This window comes from Nyctibius grandis, chromosome 8 (assembly GCF_013368605.1).
Source record: "Nyctibius grandis isolate bNycGra1 chromosome 8, bNycGra1.pri, whole genome shotgun sequence".
Lineage (NCBI taxonomy): Eukaryota > Metazoa > Chordata > Aves > Nyctibiiformes > Nyctibiidae > Nyctibius > Nyctibius grandis.
The window spans coordinates 5,206,147-5,226,149 of NC_090665.1; the positions used below are offsets into that span (position 1 = coordinate 5,206,147).

A 20,003-nucleotide genomic window follows, 5' to 3' on the forward strand; every position below is an offset into this window, starting at 1 on the left:
TGAGTATGTTAGTGCTGTTACCACACCACCTCCTCATCACACTGATGCTAAAAAGCATGGAACTTTACTGTTAAAAACAAAAAAAAAAGGAACCAGTTATTGCACATTACATACCAGGCAAAGAATGTATGAAGGCCCAAACTTCATCAACAGTCCATACTGATGCGTCAGCTTGCACCACTGGTAACAAGTCAACGCTCTCTGGCACTTTCCTAATTCTCAGTTCCCTAAGTTCACGTTCTCTCTCTCTTTCACCCTGTCTTCGGAGACGTGTGGTCATGGCAGCTGGAACAGCATCTTCATGAGAAGCCATATCTTCTTCTGCAGATGGATAAGTAATTGGAAGCTGGAAAATGTAGTATAAATACACTACAGTATTATATTTTATTTGTAATTCCCAAAACAATGCCGTAGTTTTAAGCAAATATTCCACAGACCTGTCTAAGAAAAGGATCTCGTGACGCCCCATCAGGGCCACTCGGTCGACGCCCGCGTCGCCCAAGACTTTGGCTATCTGATTTCCGATTCCAACGACTGGTCTTGTCTGATGTAAACAGCCCAAATTTCTTAGTGCAACTAAGGCTGTGCCTAAAGAAGTAAGATATATTCAATAATGCACTAATAATTTTTTGGACTGCGTTCAATCAAGTAACAATAAAATGACATTGTTGTCTACAGAACTGCTGCCTAATCAAAGACAACAACAGGTGTCACAAATATAAGAGAAAAGTACCTCAAAGGCCATTTACTCAAACCCCTTGTCTTTATGCAAGACCAAATACATCTCGATCATCCCTGGAAGATGTCAGTCTTTCCCATTCTTAAAAATTTTCCATGGTTGATAGAAATACCTTTGCATCCACTAAAAGCTTAAAGTCACATTATATCTTTTGCTTCCATTTTCTCTACCTAGCTGACACCCAGTCAAAGGAGGATGGAGGCAAAAGGGCCAAATCCCTTCCTAAGATTATTTCACTAGTAGTGTGCCAACAAGTACCAAATCAAACATACATATTCCCACTACTTAAAACAGAAGTGTCTCACACTGGGGACTAAAAAAGCAGCAGACATAAGAGAAAGGTGGTCTCAAGGCACACTGATGCAAAAAAAGAACTAAGTGGTGATTAGAAATGGGAAACTATTCCCCATTTCTAAAATATTTGTGTCTAAATATCAATTTTCCAGCTGTAATGATGGAAGATTTTACAGTCAGATGTTGACTATGAATTCTTCCTCTCTTAACCAAAACAAAAAAAAAAGCAGTATACTAAACCCAAAGAGAAACAGAAACCAGCCATTTTCCTCTGCCAACCACGTGCAAGGAAATGGCATCACTTATTATTTTCAAGAAAAAAGCAGCTTTAGAAAACACTAAATTATTTATGTTTATGAATATTTCTGTTTTACTCTATGCAAATAAAGAATTTTTTTACACTGTTACTAAAACCATTTAAGAATGTCTTTCTCTATGCAGCATTTCAATTACGCCAAGATAAATCCAGTGGGTTTTTTTCCCTAGCATGACACAAAACTGTAAGAAAGCCCACCTAGCCCAGCATTCTTTCTCTGACATCGCCCAACATTAGGGGGAAGACAATAGGAATATGAGAAATACATAATGATTTGTGGCCCATGAACCTCTGCACCAATTTCCAAACATTTAGTAACCCTTAATGGATTTCTCTTCCATGATACCGGTCACCTTCCCATAAGCCCAAGAGCATTCATGGCGCTTTCTGGAAAGAGGCCCACAATTATACTGTAATTCCCTTTGTCTATCTTCTTGAAATACATTATAATCTACCATAGTCCTTCATACCCATATACTCTGCAAATTTGGGTAGAAGGCAGTCATGTTTTACTGTTTCTTTAGTTCTCAATATCAGATATTATGTGGGTGCTATTCCATTAACCAGATAATGACAAGCAATAACTAGACAGAGTACCTTTTGGCACAGGATGTGGAGCAGAATCTTTTTGACCGTAGAAACTTATTAGGATATCCCATTTTTCCACAAAATTCACACTTCAGAAGATCATTTTCAATTTCATCCAGTCCCTCTAAAGACAGGAGTGAGGCATAAAGAAGTCAGTTTCAATGAGCCAAGATTATGTTCAAATTTCTCATCTGAAGCAGACAGAAGATTTTCAAATAGCTAACACATTTTGTTAAATACTTTGATTAACAGAAAATTATGCCAAACCAAGCAAGTCAGATTTTACTCTCTACAGAAAAGATCGTGAGCAAACTGAACCTTACTGAACCTTCAATTAAGTTATTCAATGAACTTAATCAGCTGTTTTGTTCAATTTCAAGCCATCCATGAGCAAGTATGCCCTCAAACAGAGTGAACAATTACAAAGTGTTACAGTCCTCATGAATTGCTTATAAAGAGTTCATTAAGAGAACCTGGCATTCCATGGTCTAAATTCCAGCTCTCCTGTAATGACATAACACATTAACCTTTTAGAATACTTTCTTTGAATAAGCAACTGCTACAACCAAAGGGACTTGTGAATGCAAGTAAAACATTGAATCTTATCTATGAAAAAGATAAGCTGCATATAAGGGAGAAAAGGATTATAGCATCTACTGATTTACAGGCTACTGTTACAGAATATTTTTCTTTTATTGGTGAGATGAGGAGGCACTTTTCCTGCTCCTTGCGAAGAACTCAAACCCCAGCTGAGAGAAGCATCAGTGAAAGAAAAAGTAGAAAAGCCCCAAAAAATGCAGTACGAGGCAACAAGGCAGCACCCACATCACATGCTGAATGTCTGTGCTCTCTTATGCTGGAAGCACATTTCATGGGTAGAGAATGGTTTGTACATAGTTTAGAATAATGCCACCATATCTGCAAACCAACTTGACCTCCTGGCATGGAAAAGAAAAAGCAACCCTTATCCCCCTGCACCACCTATTAACTACATCATAAGGAGCAAAGGAGTGAAACTGGCACAAACTGAAATGTAACATTTTGAGGTCATTCCCGTAATGAGGTAACAAATAAAAAAGCGCTAGTGCAGCAAAGAGCTGAAAATATTGAAAAGGTTATTTGAATAACATATATGATGTATTAGGACTCAAAGACATAACTGAAGTCAACAAATCCTCCAGCAGTGTCAGACTGAAAATCACCATGTTGCAAGTCTCCAACTTAATAAGCTGATATCACAGGGGAAGTAAAAACTGGAACTTGGAAACATACCAAACCTGACCAGCCTTGCAACAGAAGCTAAATAAATACTAGAGATACATCCTTCAAATAAATCACACTGTAAAAAAGCCCCTCACTCCCAAACCAGGTCACGCTATGTGGAAAAAAGTGACAACAAAGTCAAGCGAAAATTGATGCTAAGAGCCTTCTCTTTTGCATATCAGGTTTTTCTATCATACATGCAATCATACCCTGGTTTGGTATCAGAAAATCTCCTTTGCTCAACTTCTGCCTGTGTGGATGTGTCTCAATGCTGGATGTTTCCTACTAGCTCATCTAATGAGTAGTTGCAAATTGTGTACATAAACCTAACACCAGTTGTCACAAACCATAACTAAACCCAAAAACATCGATGTTTGAATAATTCCATAAAACAACATACAAGCTGTTTGAAATGTGAGAAACAATACAGTGTTAATATTGAAAGGTTCTTAGGGAATGTTATTGAAAAGAATATTCAGTTTACAGAAAAGAATATACAGTAAGATCTACTGTAACAGATTAAAGGCAAAATAACTATTGCAAACAGAGCTGCAAATACTCTAGAAAATATACCAGATGGCAAAAAGTTTCTTTTGTTTCAAATATGTTGGGTGAAATGAGGTATTAAAAAAAAAGCTGTACTGTTGATCAAGAAAGCAAGTTTAATAGCAATTACTAAGCACAGTCATGAGCTAAGAGATTTTCAAGTCTCATTTTATGTACAGAAAAGTAGTATAACTCCATTGAGCTGTAAAATAACCAAAAAAAAGTCAAACAAGTAATACAATTTACCAGATGGCTTTTTTTTTTAAAGCTTGATGCTTTCATGTCACTGGACTTCCCTCTCAAAGAACTGGTTAAATGGAAGCCCTCACTGGGAGACGATACCAAAAAGATAACAGCAATTTTAAATTAAATGAAACAAAGGTTTAGAAGACTTCCAGTCACACTGCAACCCTCCACTACTAATACACCAAATGCTTGCCTTCTAAAATGTAGCTTGCTGAGGTACGGGCCTCAGATTATTTTACAGTAGAATATTGTGTAATGTATTTTTAAAATGGACTCTGTAAAAATCGTTTCTTCATTTTTTATGTAGACAACTTAATTACAACACAATCAAAAGAAAGGTACGGTTACAAAGCAAAGCACTTCAAATATCTGCCACAGCCTAAACTAGGCTGTTACTGCAAAAGGCAGGAGGGCTCTGACTATACTGGGATATAACTAGTAAATGCAATCATATAATCAGCCATAATTTAGAAAATTCTGTTTTACATTTCATTTTCAGGCACTGTTTCCACAGTTTCTCACTTCTCTGCACACATATTATACCAACATGTAGGAGGACTGCAACCTAGCAATGACTTCCTTTCAGTGATGTGCTTCTAAGCTAAACTAGCTCCTACCAAAAATCAGTGCTACAAGTAAAAACACTCTTCATTTTAAACAGAGATACAATGAGCTTTAAGCAAAAGTTCCAACATTTACTTGACCTCACTACCAACAAATACTCTTCTTGAATTCAGAATGCTTTGTAAACCAAGCTTTTTACCTTGTCTGCAGTCCTTGCCTTGGGTCTGACCCAATACACTTATAAGCAGTAATGGATACAAAATCACTGCAGTAAAAAAACATGCATCAGAATCTAATAATCTAAAAGACTGAATTTTGAGCTAATTTGTTTGCTGAAATACACAACGGATGCAGCCAACTTCCCTACTGCACTTCAGTAGTGTTCACCACAGCAGAAACCACAGTAACAAATGAACTGCCATTGTTGTTGCTACCTTGAAAGTTCCTGTGAGAAAAGATCAGGGGGATAGTCTGTTTTAATTAAGTGACAATTTACAATGCCTGGAGTGGGAAGTAGTTGAAGCCCAGCTACGATGACACTTGCTACTGCTCAGGACACTGTCCTGACTTTTTCCAGCCACTTCCCCAGTGCAGGCCTCCAGTGGTAGCAGGCACTGTATGTGTCCCTTCTTACCCTGCTCACTACAGTTTTGATATGAAAGAGGGAAAAGAACTATGTTAAGAGAATGAAATGAAGTGTTGCATTAAGACAAATTTAAACATATCATCAAAAAACAGCTCCTGTGAAATTGCTCAAGCTGTGGAAGAGAAAACCCAGAGGTGGTTGAAAAATTCTGGACTTTCAAATCTTGGATGAATTTATACAAAAATGTGAGTTAAAGAATAACTTGGCTTTTCTGGGCCAGGCCATGGTTTAATTTCTATTTCATAACACTCATGAGACTACCCATATTTGGGCAGTAATAGTGGTGTAACACATCCAAAACAATTGATTGCTGAGTTCTAAAAAATCCATGATGATGATGATGATGTCAGATACTGCGTGGGGAACTCTGTTGACGTTTTTAGCTCATGAGCTGTGCCAGAGACCACTGTGCTCTAAGCAGGACAACTGCATAGTTTCTTGACATTTGTGTGCATCTACAGCAATTGCTGTTATCACGTGTAGCTAGTAAAAAACATTTTAAAATAGTTTCTATTAGAGATAGTGTAAAGACTGGAGAAAGGTTCCAGAAGCACAGACGGGATGGGATTCTGTAATACATACAGAACTGAAGGGAAAAGATGGATATTTAAACAAAAACTACAAACCTTCTGCAATCATATCCTCTATCTCTGTGTCCGATGAGTTGTCTGCATGTTTTGTATTCTGCAAGTCTGATTCAACACACACAACACTCATGATTTGACCCTCCACTAGCAATCTTTTTTCTGCAGGCTGTTCTACCAGCAAAGATGAACGACTTACCTATTGCAATAGAAGCAAAGCAACAGTGATTAACTGAACAATGAATAATTGAAAATAATCTTTGCATCTTAGCAGTTGTAACTGAGACTAGAATCACAGCTTCTATTCCATATCAATGAATCATTATTACATAGTGCCAAAACTCTAAATACCATTTCTCAAACAAATACAAAGACTCACTCCTGCTCTGCAGAGTTTGCGATTACATTTAATAAAGGAAGAAACATATTATATCTGGAGAAACGAAGGAACGGGAAAACGAGACACATTAAATTAGTTAATAAGGCAGGCTCATAGGTTTTAAACTGTCCATTTGTGGATTTAAAATTTTCAATAGTAATTCTTACCAGGCACAGTACTAATCACACAGAGCTCACTATGGGGCTTGCCAGTGCTTTAAACAACAAAATTTTAATAGTTTAGAATTTTAACACGGACTCATCTCAGAGGTTTAAATTAAGGTATCACTTAAATTGAGGTATCTAGGAGACAGACAAATGTAAAACAAAGTTATTGCAAACAGTAGCATAAAATCACTCTGTAGTTATCTCCAGAGAGAACCATCTACTCCACTGTGCCTCTGTTTTCATTTAGTACCTTGTCATCCAGTGATTGGCAAGCCAAACAGTAGCATGAACTCCAATTATGTACGTGTGACAATACAAGCAGTATACAAGTATACTGAAGTGCTGTAAGAAACAGGTTATCAATCAGGGGAAAAAAGGTAAAAACCAACATTTGCAAAATGATTCAAGATCTAAATAGCTACTAGGCACAAATGACATCATCCTTAAAACCAGTTTGCTTCAAAAATGAGTAGTAAAAAAAATTCGCAACTTTTACACTTACAGGGAATGGCTCTAACCCCTCCTGAATCACAAAGCCTTCAATAACATGGGTCAGGATCTGTGGTTTAACAATAGCCTGTGGAGGTTTATTTTCTAGGCTAGGAATGCTATTGGGCATTGATGTGCTGTTGCTCCTTGTTGTTGCTGCTGGAAGCAGAAGAGGTGGTGGTGGAATAGAGGCATGCGAAGGATCAGATGGAGATTTAATTACTGAGGCACTGACTGATGATGTCACTGAAGGTAGTCCCCCATGTTCTGAAAAAAAGAACAAAGTTATGTTTTTATCACTTATGCCCAACCGTTGGCTCAGAATTCTAGAAATAAGAGGTGATAAACACACCCAGCTCTGCACCCATCATCCTGTAACACAGGCTTTTCCCTATGGTTTATACATTTTACCTTCAAAACAAGACGGTTTTCCTTGACAGACTATTCCACAAACAAACAGTTCTCATGTAAACATTTTCCTTTACTCAGTACTTACTAACTATAAGTATAGTTGGCTGTTAATTACCTACACAAATCACAAATCCGTAAGTCAAAAGCTGAAATCAGTATTTTCAAACATTGGATTCTCAAGACTGAGCAGCTGAGGTATTTCTAAAGAGAGACTTTATTTTCAGGGATGCTTTGAGCCTCAGTAATCTGCAGGGTCACAAGTATATACAACATTGAGCCAGTAAGCACCCAGCTGTATGTATAGCATATATATATATACACTATACTATATATAGAGAGATAATATATTTGTATATTTAGCACATCAGTGGAAGTTACATTAGTTTGCAGGACAACAATTGATACAGGCACATGTATCTTACAATTCACTGAAGAAGAAAAACTTTCATTGGTAGCTTTTGCATTAGAACAGCTCCTGACTGTGGCATCTAAAAAAATGGTGCCCAAAAGAATCATACAGTGTAATCAGCCATTCCAACAGCAACTTCTGATTGCTGACCCTGATTCTGCAAAATCAATCTTCACACCAGACCAGCCAGCATATTTTGCCCATATCACACAGATATCACTTAAAGATTAACTGGAGACTCACAATCCTGTTAAGATTTTCGTATAAAAGTATACACTAAAGAGCTCAAATAAGTGTTTTCCGTGCTATATGTTATCCAAATACATATATAAGGTACACCTTTGGGACTGAATCATTCGTCCTATCACATGGATTTCTAATATATTTCATATAGTTTCTTTTACTTAAAAAATTATGCCACTAAATTATAAAAAAAATTAAAATCATAGATTCTTATTTTGAAACGTCAATAACTAGTAGAAGTTTCTAAGCAAAAGAGCTACCTTAGTTTGATGTTTGTTCTCACCTGACAAAGGATCTTCTGAATTAAGTGCCTCTCCATTCCCCAAGGTTATGGCTGGTGGAGACAAAGTGGGTGGTGTAGGTGTTCTAGCCATATGGACACAATCTGATTCCTCGGGCATCTCTTCCTCGCATACATTCTCCACTTGATAAATCTGCATCCAACAAACTATTGCTTTAGAGAGATTTCCATTCTATCTTAATACCTTAAAAGAGTTGCATAAATAGTTTTTAAAATAAATTACCGGTTAGAATGTTAAAATATGCTAGTCTCCTAATAAAATACTAGTTTCCAAACTGCATACAAGACAATGAACTCTGGGGACATCACAATGTCTGTGAGAGCAAACTTGAAGTATTCTGTTACAAATAGCAAAACATAAAGAGGCACAATTCTATCAATCAGACGAGAGAACTTGACTTTTTCAGTATTAGTACAAAATTAATTATCCAGAACTCCATTATCTTAATAATCTGCTATACACCTTCACACCTAGTATGTGAAGTGTTTTCAACCGCGTATTTTATACACAAATATATTTCGATTGTGTATTTTATATTTGTATTAACATAAAGAGGTAAAAGCTTACAGTCCATATGGTATATTTACCAAAATCCATTTTGACATAAATGTTGACATATATTTACTTGCTTTTTTAACTTCAGATACGCTGCAATTTCATTAAGAGGTAAGATTTTAGGTCAGAAATTTGCACTTTCATGATTCTTTGGTGATATTCTTGACTGATGATCCATTACAAAAAGCCAAATAAAATCAGAGGAAAATGTCTACTGTTTTCTTAAAACTCATTTCTCTAATCAGTAGGTTTCTTCTGGTCCTCTGTCTAGCACCAGGTTTAGCTCCCTCTGAAGTCAACTGGCCAGATTTACAGCTCTTTAGAGAAGCCAAGGATAAAGGACTGCAATATTACCACTTACCACTGGAGTTTCAATTGGTACCGATGGCTGCACCTGAAGATTTACTGCAACAGTCTGTGGTGGTGGAAGAGTTTGAAATGGCAACTGGACCAAAGCTTCTGCAGCAGGAAGTTCTTCCTCAGAAACCAAAGTGTTTTGAACCAAAACCTGGCCCTGGGACAGAATTTCAGGCTGCACTTGTAAAGACTGCACAGATTGCAATGGCAGTTGTTGAATCTGGGTTGAAGATGTTGACAGCTGAGGAGGAGCTGCAAGAGGGATAGGTGTGGACTGCAAGGCTGAATATTGCTGGTGTGGTGTCGAGGACACAATCTGTTGGCCTGGGGAAACTAAGCTGGGCTGATCTACTGACCCTATATGTACAGCGGGGGAAGATGGAAGTGGAAGATGCGATGGAAGATTAAGTGGCTGTGCAATTGGTCGAACTGGATTGGTAGCAGTTTGCTGAGGAGCAGTCTGCTCTGGCTGAAGAGCTGTTGGCACAAGGGAGTTTGCCTGGGACTGAATAAGTGCTTGAGGGTGAATAATTATTGTGGGTGATTGACTAGGGGAGTGAGAAGGTGGAGGGGACACCACTACTGACTGCTGAGCTGACTGGGATGGAGTAGGAGATAGTGTTAGAGGTGGAGGATGGATGTGAATAGGTGAGCAATGAGACTGGACACTGCTGGGACCCGGGGGAAGACCATGGCTTGGGAGTGGTAGACAGTGCTGTGATGGAGGGGGCTCCTGACCCGAAGGAGTCTGAAGTGCAATTGGCTGGACTTGCTGCTGCTGTTGCAATATCAGCTGATGATGGGAAATCTTTGGAGGTGGTGAATGAAGTGGGATCTGCTGATGTTTTACTAGAGAATGAGGTTGCAATGGAGAATATGAAGCTGTTAGGGGGGAAAAAAAGTGACAATTAGTATTTATTTCTTTAAGTCCAGAGAACATTATAAAAATATTAAAAGAAAGGAAGTTTTTACTTTAAAGTAAGACCAGCACAATTTTTTCAACCCTTTGGATCTATGTTTAGAAATATCTTCTTTGATAGCATATAGTACACAAGAACAATTTATTAGGGGAATATATCAATTTCCAAAGCAAAATGCAGCAATAAATAAAGGAACACAGCCATGCTTTTTACATATATATACACATATATGTACCTTCTATATAAAAGTATCTAAACTTATCTTTTTGGTGCTAGTTCTAAGATTATTGCTGATCCAGCCTTCACTTATTTAGGAATTTCACTCAACTTTAAATGGATTTAACCTTTGCTTTGAAACAGACTGGAATGGAAGAGATAAGCATGTCACAACCAACAGTGTAGGTAATATGATTTTAGGAGGCTAAACAAAATTCCAAGAGTTCAGTATGAATTAAAACCTTTCAAAGTGTTTGCCTGAACCTGAACACACAAACTGAAAGGTATGAATCTAAAAGTAGTGCAGCTTCCAGAGACATCACATCACCTTTAAGTGAACCAGTGACTCACTAGTAATTCCTTACAGCACACGCACACATATTGTCCTCCATATGCAAACCTCTTCTTGCTGTCTTTTCCACTTGAGAAACAACTCATTTCTGTTGTCTTTTTTTATTATTTATTTTGCTAGTCAAGATGGATTTTTTCCTGACAGAAGTGAGTTCTAAGAGCATTAGAGCTCAATACCTCAAGCATGTCTGCCTCGCAGTCTTACTCCTTCTCTAAAAGCTGCCATTAAGCCAAGCTAAATTCCACAGAATTCAGACCAACTGTCTAGACTACCCTTCCTCTTTCAAAATAAGGAAGCTAAAATGCATATACACTGCATGCAATGTAAATGCCTATCTAACCAACTGCATGCTTATTTTGATTTATCTCTTAATACAAAATACTAAGATTCTGGGGCACTATTACCTATGGATTTATAAAAGTACTTGATATAAGAACATTCTGATGACCCAGACAAGATAGAAGAAAAAAAAAAACAAACCACCAACAAAATAGATTTTAATGAGAACAAGAGCCCTGAGGTGGTTTCAGCCCACGTATTGCTTCCCAGAGACTGGAGATGACATGTCCTGACAACGAGCATACAGACAGACCAGTAATGAGAATCATGTTTGTATTGTGATTCAGCTGTGTACTGCAACTGCTATATTGTGCTTGTATTGTGATTTAAGAACCCTGCTGTATCACTCTGCTAAACCAAAACTCCGTGTAACATACAATATCAACGAATAAGTAAATTTACTATTAAAAGTTAAACTCCATTCACGTGGAATATCTAAAAGAACCCAGTCAGAGAGCATTGGACTCTGACAGAACCATAACAAAGAAATTCAATTAAAATAATTTTCTTATAGCGCCATTTTCATCCTACCTGGTGTTATTAAGTGATGTATGCTTGACGTCCGTGTGGCTGGTGTACTCCGACACTCTGGGGTTGGGCTCTCGCCTTTTCTATTGCTTTCTGAGGGATCTGGTTGGCTGCCCTTGGAGCTGGCTACAGGTTTATTAGGGCACAGAGACAATGATGGAGTTTGACTGCTGCTCTTTGGTGGGCCATTCTGTGAACTTGACAACACACCCAACTTCTGACTGCGCAAAGTCAAGTTCTGAACCTGGGAAATGAGCAAAACGTGAAAAAACTCAAAACATATATACATCCATGACAAACATCCAGGCAAAAATTGCAAAAAAATAATGTTATGTAATGTTTCTCATCCCATGTGACCAAAATATGTGAGAAGTTAAAAATCTGCATATCAAAGTATCTTTTAAGCTACAAAATTTAGAGAAGAATAGTGATCTTGAATTACCTTCAGTGGTAAAGAAAATACAGGAAGGTCTTTTTTCTTATTGAACTTTTAAAAGAAACGGAAATTGTTCATTACATTGATTTGTATTAAAACTTGCATTTTTTTCTCTTTTATTGTGCCTTCAAAGTGAATGCCACAAAGCATATTAAGCAAATGCAATTTTATTTTTATACAGACACTGTGGAAGTGCAGTGGTCTGTAAGTATGTTGGCAGAGACTAACATAAACCAGAGCCTTGGGCAGTCAATGGGATCAGAACCTGCTGTATTTTATCCACATCTTAACAAACCTAAGCCCTTTATTTCTACAGCAATATTAATGTACCTTTTCATCATGACACCTCCAATGTCACATGAAACAAAAGGTTTGCCTTCTGAAATGTAATTCAATCAGTGATTATTTTCACTAATGTCTGTTATACCACAGCCAGATTCTGTGCATAATGATCCCAGCTTTCCAGTCCTACACGCTGTGATAGAATTTTATTTCCAAGGATAAAGACCACCCTTGTAGCATGAATTTACATCATATTTTACATGAAAAAGAGGACTAATTATTATCAACTTCCACTATTTTGATTACATAATCCCTTCCTCATTGAACAGTTAGTACTTGTGTAATGAACAGCTAGTTGACATTTTACTTCTCACCGTTCAGTGTGTTACCACAGCATGCATTCAAATCCTGTTCTGAGGACAACAATATTTGTTTCCTTATTGGCATGCATGAGGCATTTACTGCAATCCTATCTCTGTGAATACAAATCAACCTTCAGCACACCTTAACAGATAAGGTAACCGATCTGAGATGTCCAGGTCGTACATGAGGGTGATGCAAATGAAAAGAAAAAAGTATGACAGCAGAAGAGGAGTAAGGAGAGAAGTGCCAGTTCACCTAACAGGCTATGTTAGGTGTGCCATTAAGACACTGCTAACCATTGATGAACTTCTGAAATTCTCTGGTATTTCTACATGGAAGAAAATACTGTGAGATCACTATACTGTACCTTCACAAACATTGTGGCTAAGTGTAATATACACATCTGTGTATGAATATAACCAAACACATTTTTTTCTTAACTGGCATTGCCTGCTTGCTTGGGTTTGCTTATATGGTGAACAAAGACATTTCTCTAAACCCAGTTTTCTGAAACCCCAAGGACATATTTATCACAAGGTAAGAAAAATAAAGTGTATCAGTGTTAAAGCTTTTCCATTGCCTCACTGACTACGGATGAAACTGGATCTTTGCAATGTCATTGCTGCTATAGAAACTACCAGACAACCAAGGTTAACAACATCTGGCAACAGGGCAGTACTGAACATTGAGAGGAGACAGGAACGGCTTGAGTTTCACAGGGTCACAACAGCAGCTCATCTGACTGAATAATGCTCTGTGGTCTGTGGTGAGATTCTACTGTCCCTCTACAAGGACCAAGACTGTAAAATGATATGCTTTATTGACATCTCTACCTTGAATGCAAAAGACAAAGATACAAATGCAAAAAGAGCTGCTAGCCTCTCCAGTAACCTCTCTGCACTTTCAAACTTGATCTGCAGAATCTGGAGGAAAGAGAGGCAGCTGTGATAAAGGCTAATGAGGCATGATAACTCCAAGACTGAAGGAGCAGTCTGTCTTTTCAACGAAGGCTCAACTGATGAACTTAACATTGTGAGCTTGCTCAACAACATCCTTCATAAACACACAGTTGGATTCCAGCAAGCTCGGCCTGCCTCACATACCTACTGGAAAAGCAAAGGGAAGGCAAGCTTCAATGATTTACCATTATCTCAGAACAGTGACATACCTTTAAGGTCTTCAAATCTATTAGAATCTTCTGAAGGTATCAACAAACATAAGGTCAGGGAACATTCAACTGGTATAATTTACTTGGATTTCTAAAAGGTTTCTAAACAAGGTCCGTTTATCAAAGGCTTTTAAAGAAACTGCTACGACAGAAGAGAAGATCTCTCATGAGAGCATAAATTTGTTATAGATAAATGTTCACTTTTCACAGCAGAAGCCTGTGACTAATATGTTCTGTAGCAATCTGGATAATGACGTATATTTTTTCCAGGTGATATACAAATATGTTGAGCAATGAAAAGGTGATACAAGTTCAGCTGATAACATGAAGTTATTCAAGGTAATAAAGATGAGAGCTAATTACAAAGACCTAAAATGTCATATCCAGGATCCAAATTTTACGTATAAAATGACCACCTCTAAATGTGTAATGATGGCAAACAGAAGACACTGAAGTTGTACATAACCAGTACCCATTAGTAGTTTTTATAAGAAAGTAAATTTAAGCACCACGTTTCCTTACTTTTCAGTTTTGTCCCCCTCTACTGGAAATACCTTTAATAAATTTATACAAGCTCACCTGAGTAGCTGCAGACTGACAGGAAGATGAGGAAGATGATGAGACAACAGGAATGTCAGACTGGACAGCAGCCACAGTGGTTGCAGGAGTAAAAATAAGCTGTTAAGTAAGAAAAAATATCTGGTAACAGACTAAAGCTTTGAAAATATGTGAAAGAAATGCAATATTTTGAAGAGATACATAACTTACATGTAGTGACGTACAGCTTCTAAGATTTACTTTTTTACTTTTAGATGAACTCACTCAAAGAACAATTTATCATTGTAGTTTAAGTAAATAAAACTAAAAGATAAAATGTAAAATAAATATAATACTGTAAAATACCTGTTCTACATATTGAGAAAAATTTTTCATATATATACAAAAATCTATCATCTTTCATACAAGCATTTTAAAGAGGACTTTCCCTCCAATATGACAAGTGAGTGAAACAAAGGCAAAAAAAGTCAAGAGAGCAGCCCAATATCTACTACATCAAAGAAAGAGAACTTAGACCTTCCAATCCGCCAAAGTGTTATTTAACAAGCAGAGTTGTTACATGAACTTTAACTACACTGATTAGGTTTCATAGCGAGAACAGGTAACATACAACCAACCTAAAATTACTAACTTCAGAATACCAGAATACCTAACCATCATTGATTTCTTTATAGGCAATATAGCAAAGACCATCTTTATGGAAGGCTTTGAAGAGAGACCATTAGTTAGTCTTCCATATTTTTTAGAGATATCTCAACTGCAAGGAGCAGCTAAGAAGAAAACATGAAGGTTTTTATCTGGAATTGAACTGAGCTGGTGATGAAGCTGTTACTATGAGCTAGCTAGAGGTAAGAGTTGACGCTTTTACAGAAAATGAAAGGTCTTGGTGATGAAGAAAAATACATGACTTTTAGTATGTTAGCTAGAAACACTGAAAGACAGGTATGATGCTCGAACTACTGAGGCTAGCAAAATGATCTTGCAATACCATTCTAAACAGAAACTAATAGTGTAAGTTTCTCACTTGAAACTGGGGTGTAAAGCAGTTATTCAAATAAGCATGGGATTTGGCATTGAGAGCCTGGATGATAATTTAGTGTAAATAAACAGGAAAACTGTACCAATAATCCATGTCACTGAGAGAGACTGCTACTCCAAAAGCCAGCAATGTCATCCTCAGAAAGGGAAGAAAGGATCACTTTTCCCAAACATACTTCACAGGTGCAATTCCTGCAAGAACTCATACCTGCATCTGATTTTATATACCATTGCAGTCATGGACCTCTGGCTCTGAATCTCAGTGTAGCATAACAGTGACTCTTCCTGTTTCATACAGTTGAACATAACACTCTAGAAAGCTCTGGTCATTAACTCACACAAGCCCTAATAGTGTCTTTAGCCTTTACCAAGTACTGACTGGTACCTGAGCATTCATGTACAACTTCAGTAATTTCTATAAAATCCCACACTGATTGTAAGGCTCAATTCATATGAAACTCACTAGAGAAAGTACTAAATTAAATTAAAAAAAAAAAAAACAAATCACTACACAGATTTTTTTAAAGTTGCCCATTAGGAAACAGAAATGCCATATTGACAGGAAATTGCAACGAGTCTCATGTTAATCCAAAGAGAATGAAAGCTATATACCTAACTCGAATTCTAGAGACAATAATGCAAAGACCAATCTTAAATACAAGAAAATTTTAACGAAGAGTCGGAATCCTGAATGTTACCAGTGCACTGGAAAACAATCTACCTTCAATACAGACTCCAGTACACCCTTCTACATAGCCAGAAAAGACAGGAGCTCTTTTTCTACTTTTCCCATGTTGGATCAATTTAATAACTGTAGTATGACGAGGCTAAAAACACTTAAGCAAACTTCACCAGAGAACTAAGCTACAGCAATCCTTTTGCTTCTGACGTCTACAGTTTTTCAGAAGACACGTATTCACAAATTAGTGACTAAATTCTCAGCTATCTGAAACTAAAGAAAAATAAATAATTTATAGAAACAAAAACTGAAATGGTTAAGGTGTTTTGGTTTTCTTTTTCTGAGGGGGTGGTGGAGATGACAGGGATGGACCAAAACCAAGCTTCGGAATTGTAATCAAAACTTACCATTTGAGCTCGTAGATACATTTGAGCCTGGCTTGCACTCAGGGTTGGAGAGGTGCTCCCCAGCAACATAGTCTGTTGGGTAATACTGCTGCTGGTGGTGTTGGAGGTCTGTGAACGGCTTATTATCTGTGCAGGTGTAGGAGAGGTGGAGAGGTTAATCTAAGGAAACAAAAATATTGCTTCTGTCATGGAAATTCATTCACCCTAGGGTCTAAAGCCAGAAAGCCTTTGACAAAAATGGCAGGGGCAGTTGAAATCACTGAACTGTAAAGATATCAAAAATATGTTGAGCCAATCATCACAAAACTGGATTCTGGCAAGATTGTACTTTTTGTTCTCAAGCTGCAAGCAACCATTTAGCAGTAAATAATAATCAGTTACTAGTATAAACGATGATATTATGAAGTCTGAAAAATACACTTGATAGAAATATGCATTTACAGAATATGTAGCATGAGCTTGCAATATTTTAAGAAAAACATCTGCATTTTAATATTTAAGCATCTTTAAATGTTTTATTATCTGACTGGACTGATATCTTCTGCTATGCTTGTTATGCAGCCTGATCAGAAGACTTCTTTGTGCTGCCATATATGGACTTTGATTCCTCACTCTACATATGCACATTTAAAAATGACTGGAAACTAAAACTTTGTAGAATTTCATATTAAATGCTCCTGAACAATTGCTCTTTAGCATCTTCTCAAATAAAAGCTGTTGTGTTTTTGGTTTGTTTGTTTTTCTTTTTTTTCCCCTAACCGGTCTAACAGAGTTAAGTGCCCAGCTCTTTTTCATCACTTACTCAAAAGATTTCCTTGAAAAATCCCAGCCCAATTATGATGTTAGTTTAACATCAGACATCTTTAAAGACTTTCCCTCCTAAATGTAATGAACAAATGATTTTAATTTTAACAACTGTAAGCCAAAGCAATGCTATGAGAGCTTAAAAAAATATACAGTTAAATCACTGAAGCTATGGACTGAAGTCATGAACAGCTTAAGGGCATGATCAATAAGCAGGATGTCTGTAGGACTAACAAAGTCCTACTCAAGACAACTGTAGAACTGTACATAAAAGACAGTGCAAATTACATGTCTGAAGGTGCCGCTTCAAGAAGTACAGCATGAACTGAACACAGAGCTGCTAATAACTGAAACCTGAGCACATGCCTAGAATATGGATAAAGTAATTGAAAGTGCATAAAAGATGCATGATAAAAGATGATCATCAATAAAAGAATGAATGTTATAAACATTTAACCAGTTTCATATATACACATATATATATATGTATATATATGAGCATCGACTTGGATTCTTGAGATTTGGTGCTCTCATCACTGATACACAGAGTTATGATTTTAACCTACAATAGTGCCCTGAATAAAGAAACTAATGTGAAAAATCCAGTAAGAAATAAAGTAAGAGATGGAAGCTCGGGGAGTGACTCCTGCAGTGGTCTGAACAGTGCTTGTGCTTGTGGAGTGAGCAGCTGCCCCTCAGAGCACCAAGAGTGGGCTGGGACCAGGGAAGCCTCCAACACTGGCCAGCAACGATAGCAGCTGGTAGCACACATCAGGACGACTGGCAGACACTAGAAGCGCAGTCAATGCTTACTACAGTTGTCATACTTCTATTTACCGTTTCCGTAATACTAATTTTAACCACACAAATTTAAATACTAAAATCCTTTCTGTTTTTCCAAGTAGTTCTATAATAACCAAGAGGGGTTGAGAATGGATGGAGGGCTTTGTTCAGTTACGTACCGAGGTCTGCGACATGCTTGACTGCTGAGTGACACTCCCAGTGGGGGAAGTACATTGCCTCCCACCTGACAGGCTTGCCTAAATAGCAAGAATATGTGTCAAATATTGAAATCAAAAAGTGTTTAAGTGATGTTCATATTATTGCATAAACCATCAGAAACATCCCTCTCTACCATTACCTTTTCTCTGAGTTAACAGTATAAATGCTTTACTCAAGTGGAATTAGTTTTCAGCAAAGTGCGCTCTGCACTATGGAATGCTATCTGCAAGGTGCGAAATGCCTTGAATTCCTACCCAATTTCAGGCACTCAGATTCTTGCAGATCAAGACTTGAACAAAAACTATCAGAGGTGAAGTCTATCAAACTGCTAATGATGAAGCTAACTGATCAGCTCACTACCTATGGTGCTCAGAACTTAATATGTGACATCATTAAAAACTGTCATTATTAAAACTCACTTCATAATTTTTATTATGATTAGAATCCTCTGAAAATAAAACAAACTTTGTAAATGCTGTGAAGAACACCCTTATATTCTAGAATGACAATTTACATATGCACATCTAGTGTCTATTCCAGCCCTTCATATGAGTAACAGGGACAGTGATCCAGATTTCTGTGTTAACAGACCGCATGCCAAAACTTCTTAGCCTTCCCCAATCTGATTTTCTTTGCTCTGTCTCGGTAACTGTATCTGTACACACAAATCCATCACAAAAAAATGGCAAATCAATATATTACCATAATCTAATGGAAAAGGGTATAGAAGAAAAAGCCAGGAGCACAGAAGGGTCAGTCCCAGTTCTGACCACAAACAGCTATATCCCTGAAATCTTTAACTCTGTTTTAGCATTTCCATGTATAAAATCATTAATAACCACCTATCTCTGCAATAGTATTCTCAATACAAGGTCAAGTGAGGTCAAAGGAAATCTTTCCACTGCTTGAGTTTTCAGAATGGGTCTCCTCCAATGTTCACTAATGTTAAAAGCTGTGCTTCAGAAATGAAATGTCATTTACTTCCTACATTTCCACATTCAGAGTTAACATTGAATTTTGCCATTACTTATAACGCAGCCAGATGTGTGGCAAAACACACTAAGACACCAGATGTTCATTATTTTTACTTGATTTCACTAAGATACATTGCTATTCATTGCTTTCCCCATCAATTTTTAGAGAAAATCATGGGATGAAGATTGAAGTAGTCTATTTTTATTATTTCTGTTTGATGATTTACATGATGCATTATAATGTATGCAATAAAGCATGGAATGGTCGCCTATTGGAGCATCTATAACACCAGACAAAATCCTCCAAATAGTTTGGAGGAAGAGACAATTAAAATAACAAAGTCATTAAAATATAACCATGAATTATTGTGAGGCATTAAGCTCAGGCACTTAAGCTGTTATTATGTTTGACAATAATCTAGAATTGTAGTCCTACTCTAGAAAGTAGCACACCACTCTTTTTCAGCAATCTTCGCTCTCACCTGTGGTACAGTTGCCAGACTCTGAAATTGGGTACTGCTTAAGTGCTGCTGCTGCAAAGCAGCAGTCTGCAGCATTAGATGCTGCTGTTGGGCTGCGTACATCTGCTGGAGGTACTGAGCAGCTGAGCTAGGAGGACGATGCAAGGCCTGCTGAATAACCTGTGACGAATCAGTAGGTAATTAATTACAATTACAAAGTACACACCATGCTGACATGATGCTGAAATTTACCTTTGCAAGGAAATTAAACCAAACAAATTCTTTTCACACCAATTATGTAATCATGAACTTGCTCCATCACTGTTCTCAACCGAGTCACAGAACATAGTCAACATAAGCATATTCATTTTCAAGGAA

The 20,003-nt window shown here is 37.3% G+C and overlaps 1 protein-coding gene across 3 annotated transcripts in view; it reads right to left on the reverse strand.

Annotated features, from left to right (window-relative positions):
* PHC3 (polyhomeotic homolog 3) overlaps positions 1 to 20,003 on the reverse strand; it is a 31,834-nt gene that overhangs the window by 7,751 nt on the left and 4,080 nt on the right. Inside the window, exons 3-14 of one of the 3 annotated variants that reach the window (XM_068405943.1) lie at positions 19,647 to 19,805; positions 18,151 to 18,228; positions 16,385 to 16,510; positions 14,282 to 14,380; positions 11,457 to 11,697; positions 9,103 to 9,980; positions 8,168 to 8,318; positions 6,835 to 7,088; positions 5,829 to 5,985; positions 1,947 to 2,061; positions 438 to 588; positions 115 to 346 (exon numbers count right to left, since the gene is read on the reverse strand). In XM_068405943.1, coding sequence (XP_068262044.1) covers positions 115 to 346; positions 438 to 588; positions 1,947 to 2,061; positions 5,829 to 5,985; positions 6,835 to 7,088; positions 8,168 to 8,318; positions 9,103 to 9,980; positions 11,457 to 11,697; positions 14,282 to 14,380; positions 16,385 to 16,510; positions 18,151 to 18,228; positions 19,647 to 19,805 — 2,641 coding nt within the window. Of the gene's footprint in view, positions 1 to 114; positions 347 to 437; positions 589 to 1,946; positions 2,062 to 5,828; positions 5,986 to 6,834; positions 7,089 to 8,167; positions 8,319 to 9,102; positions 9,981 to 11,456; positions 11,698 to 14,281; positions 14,381 to 16,384; positions 16,544 to 18,150; positions 18,229 to 19,646; positions 19,806 to 20,003 lie in introns of those variants that run through there. The other 2 variants (XM_068405942.1, XM_068405944.1) reach the window with 2 other exon arrangements.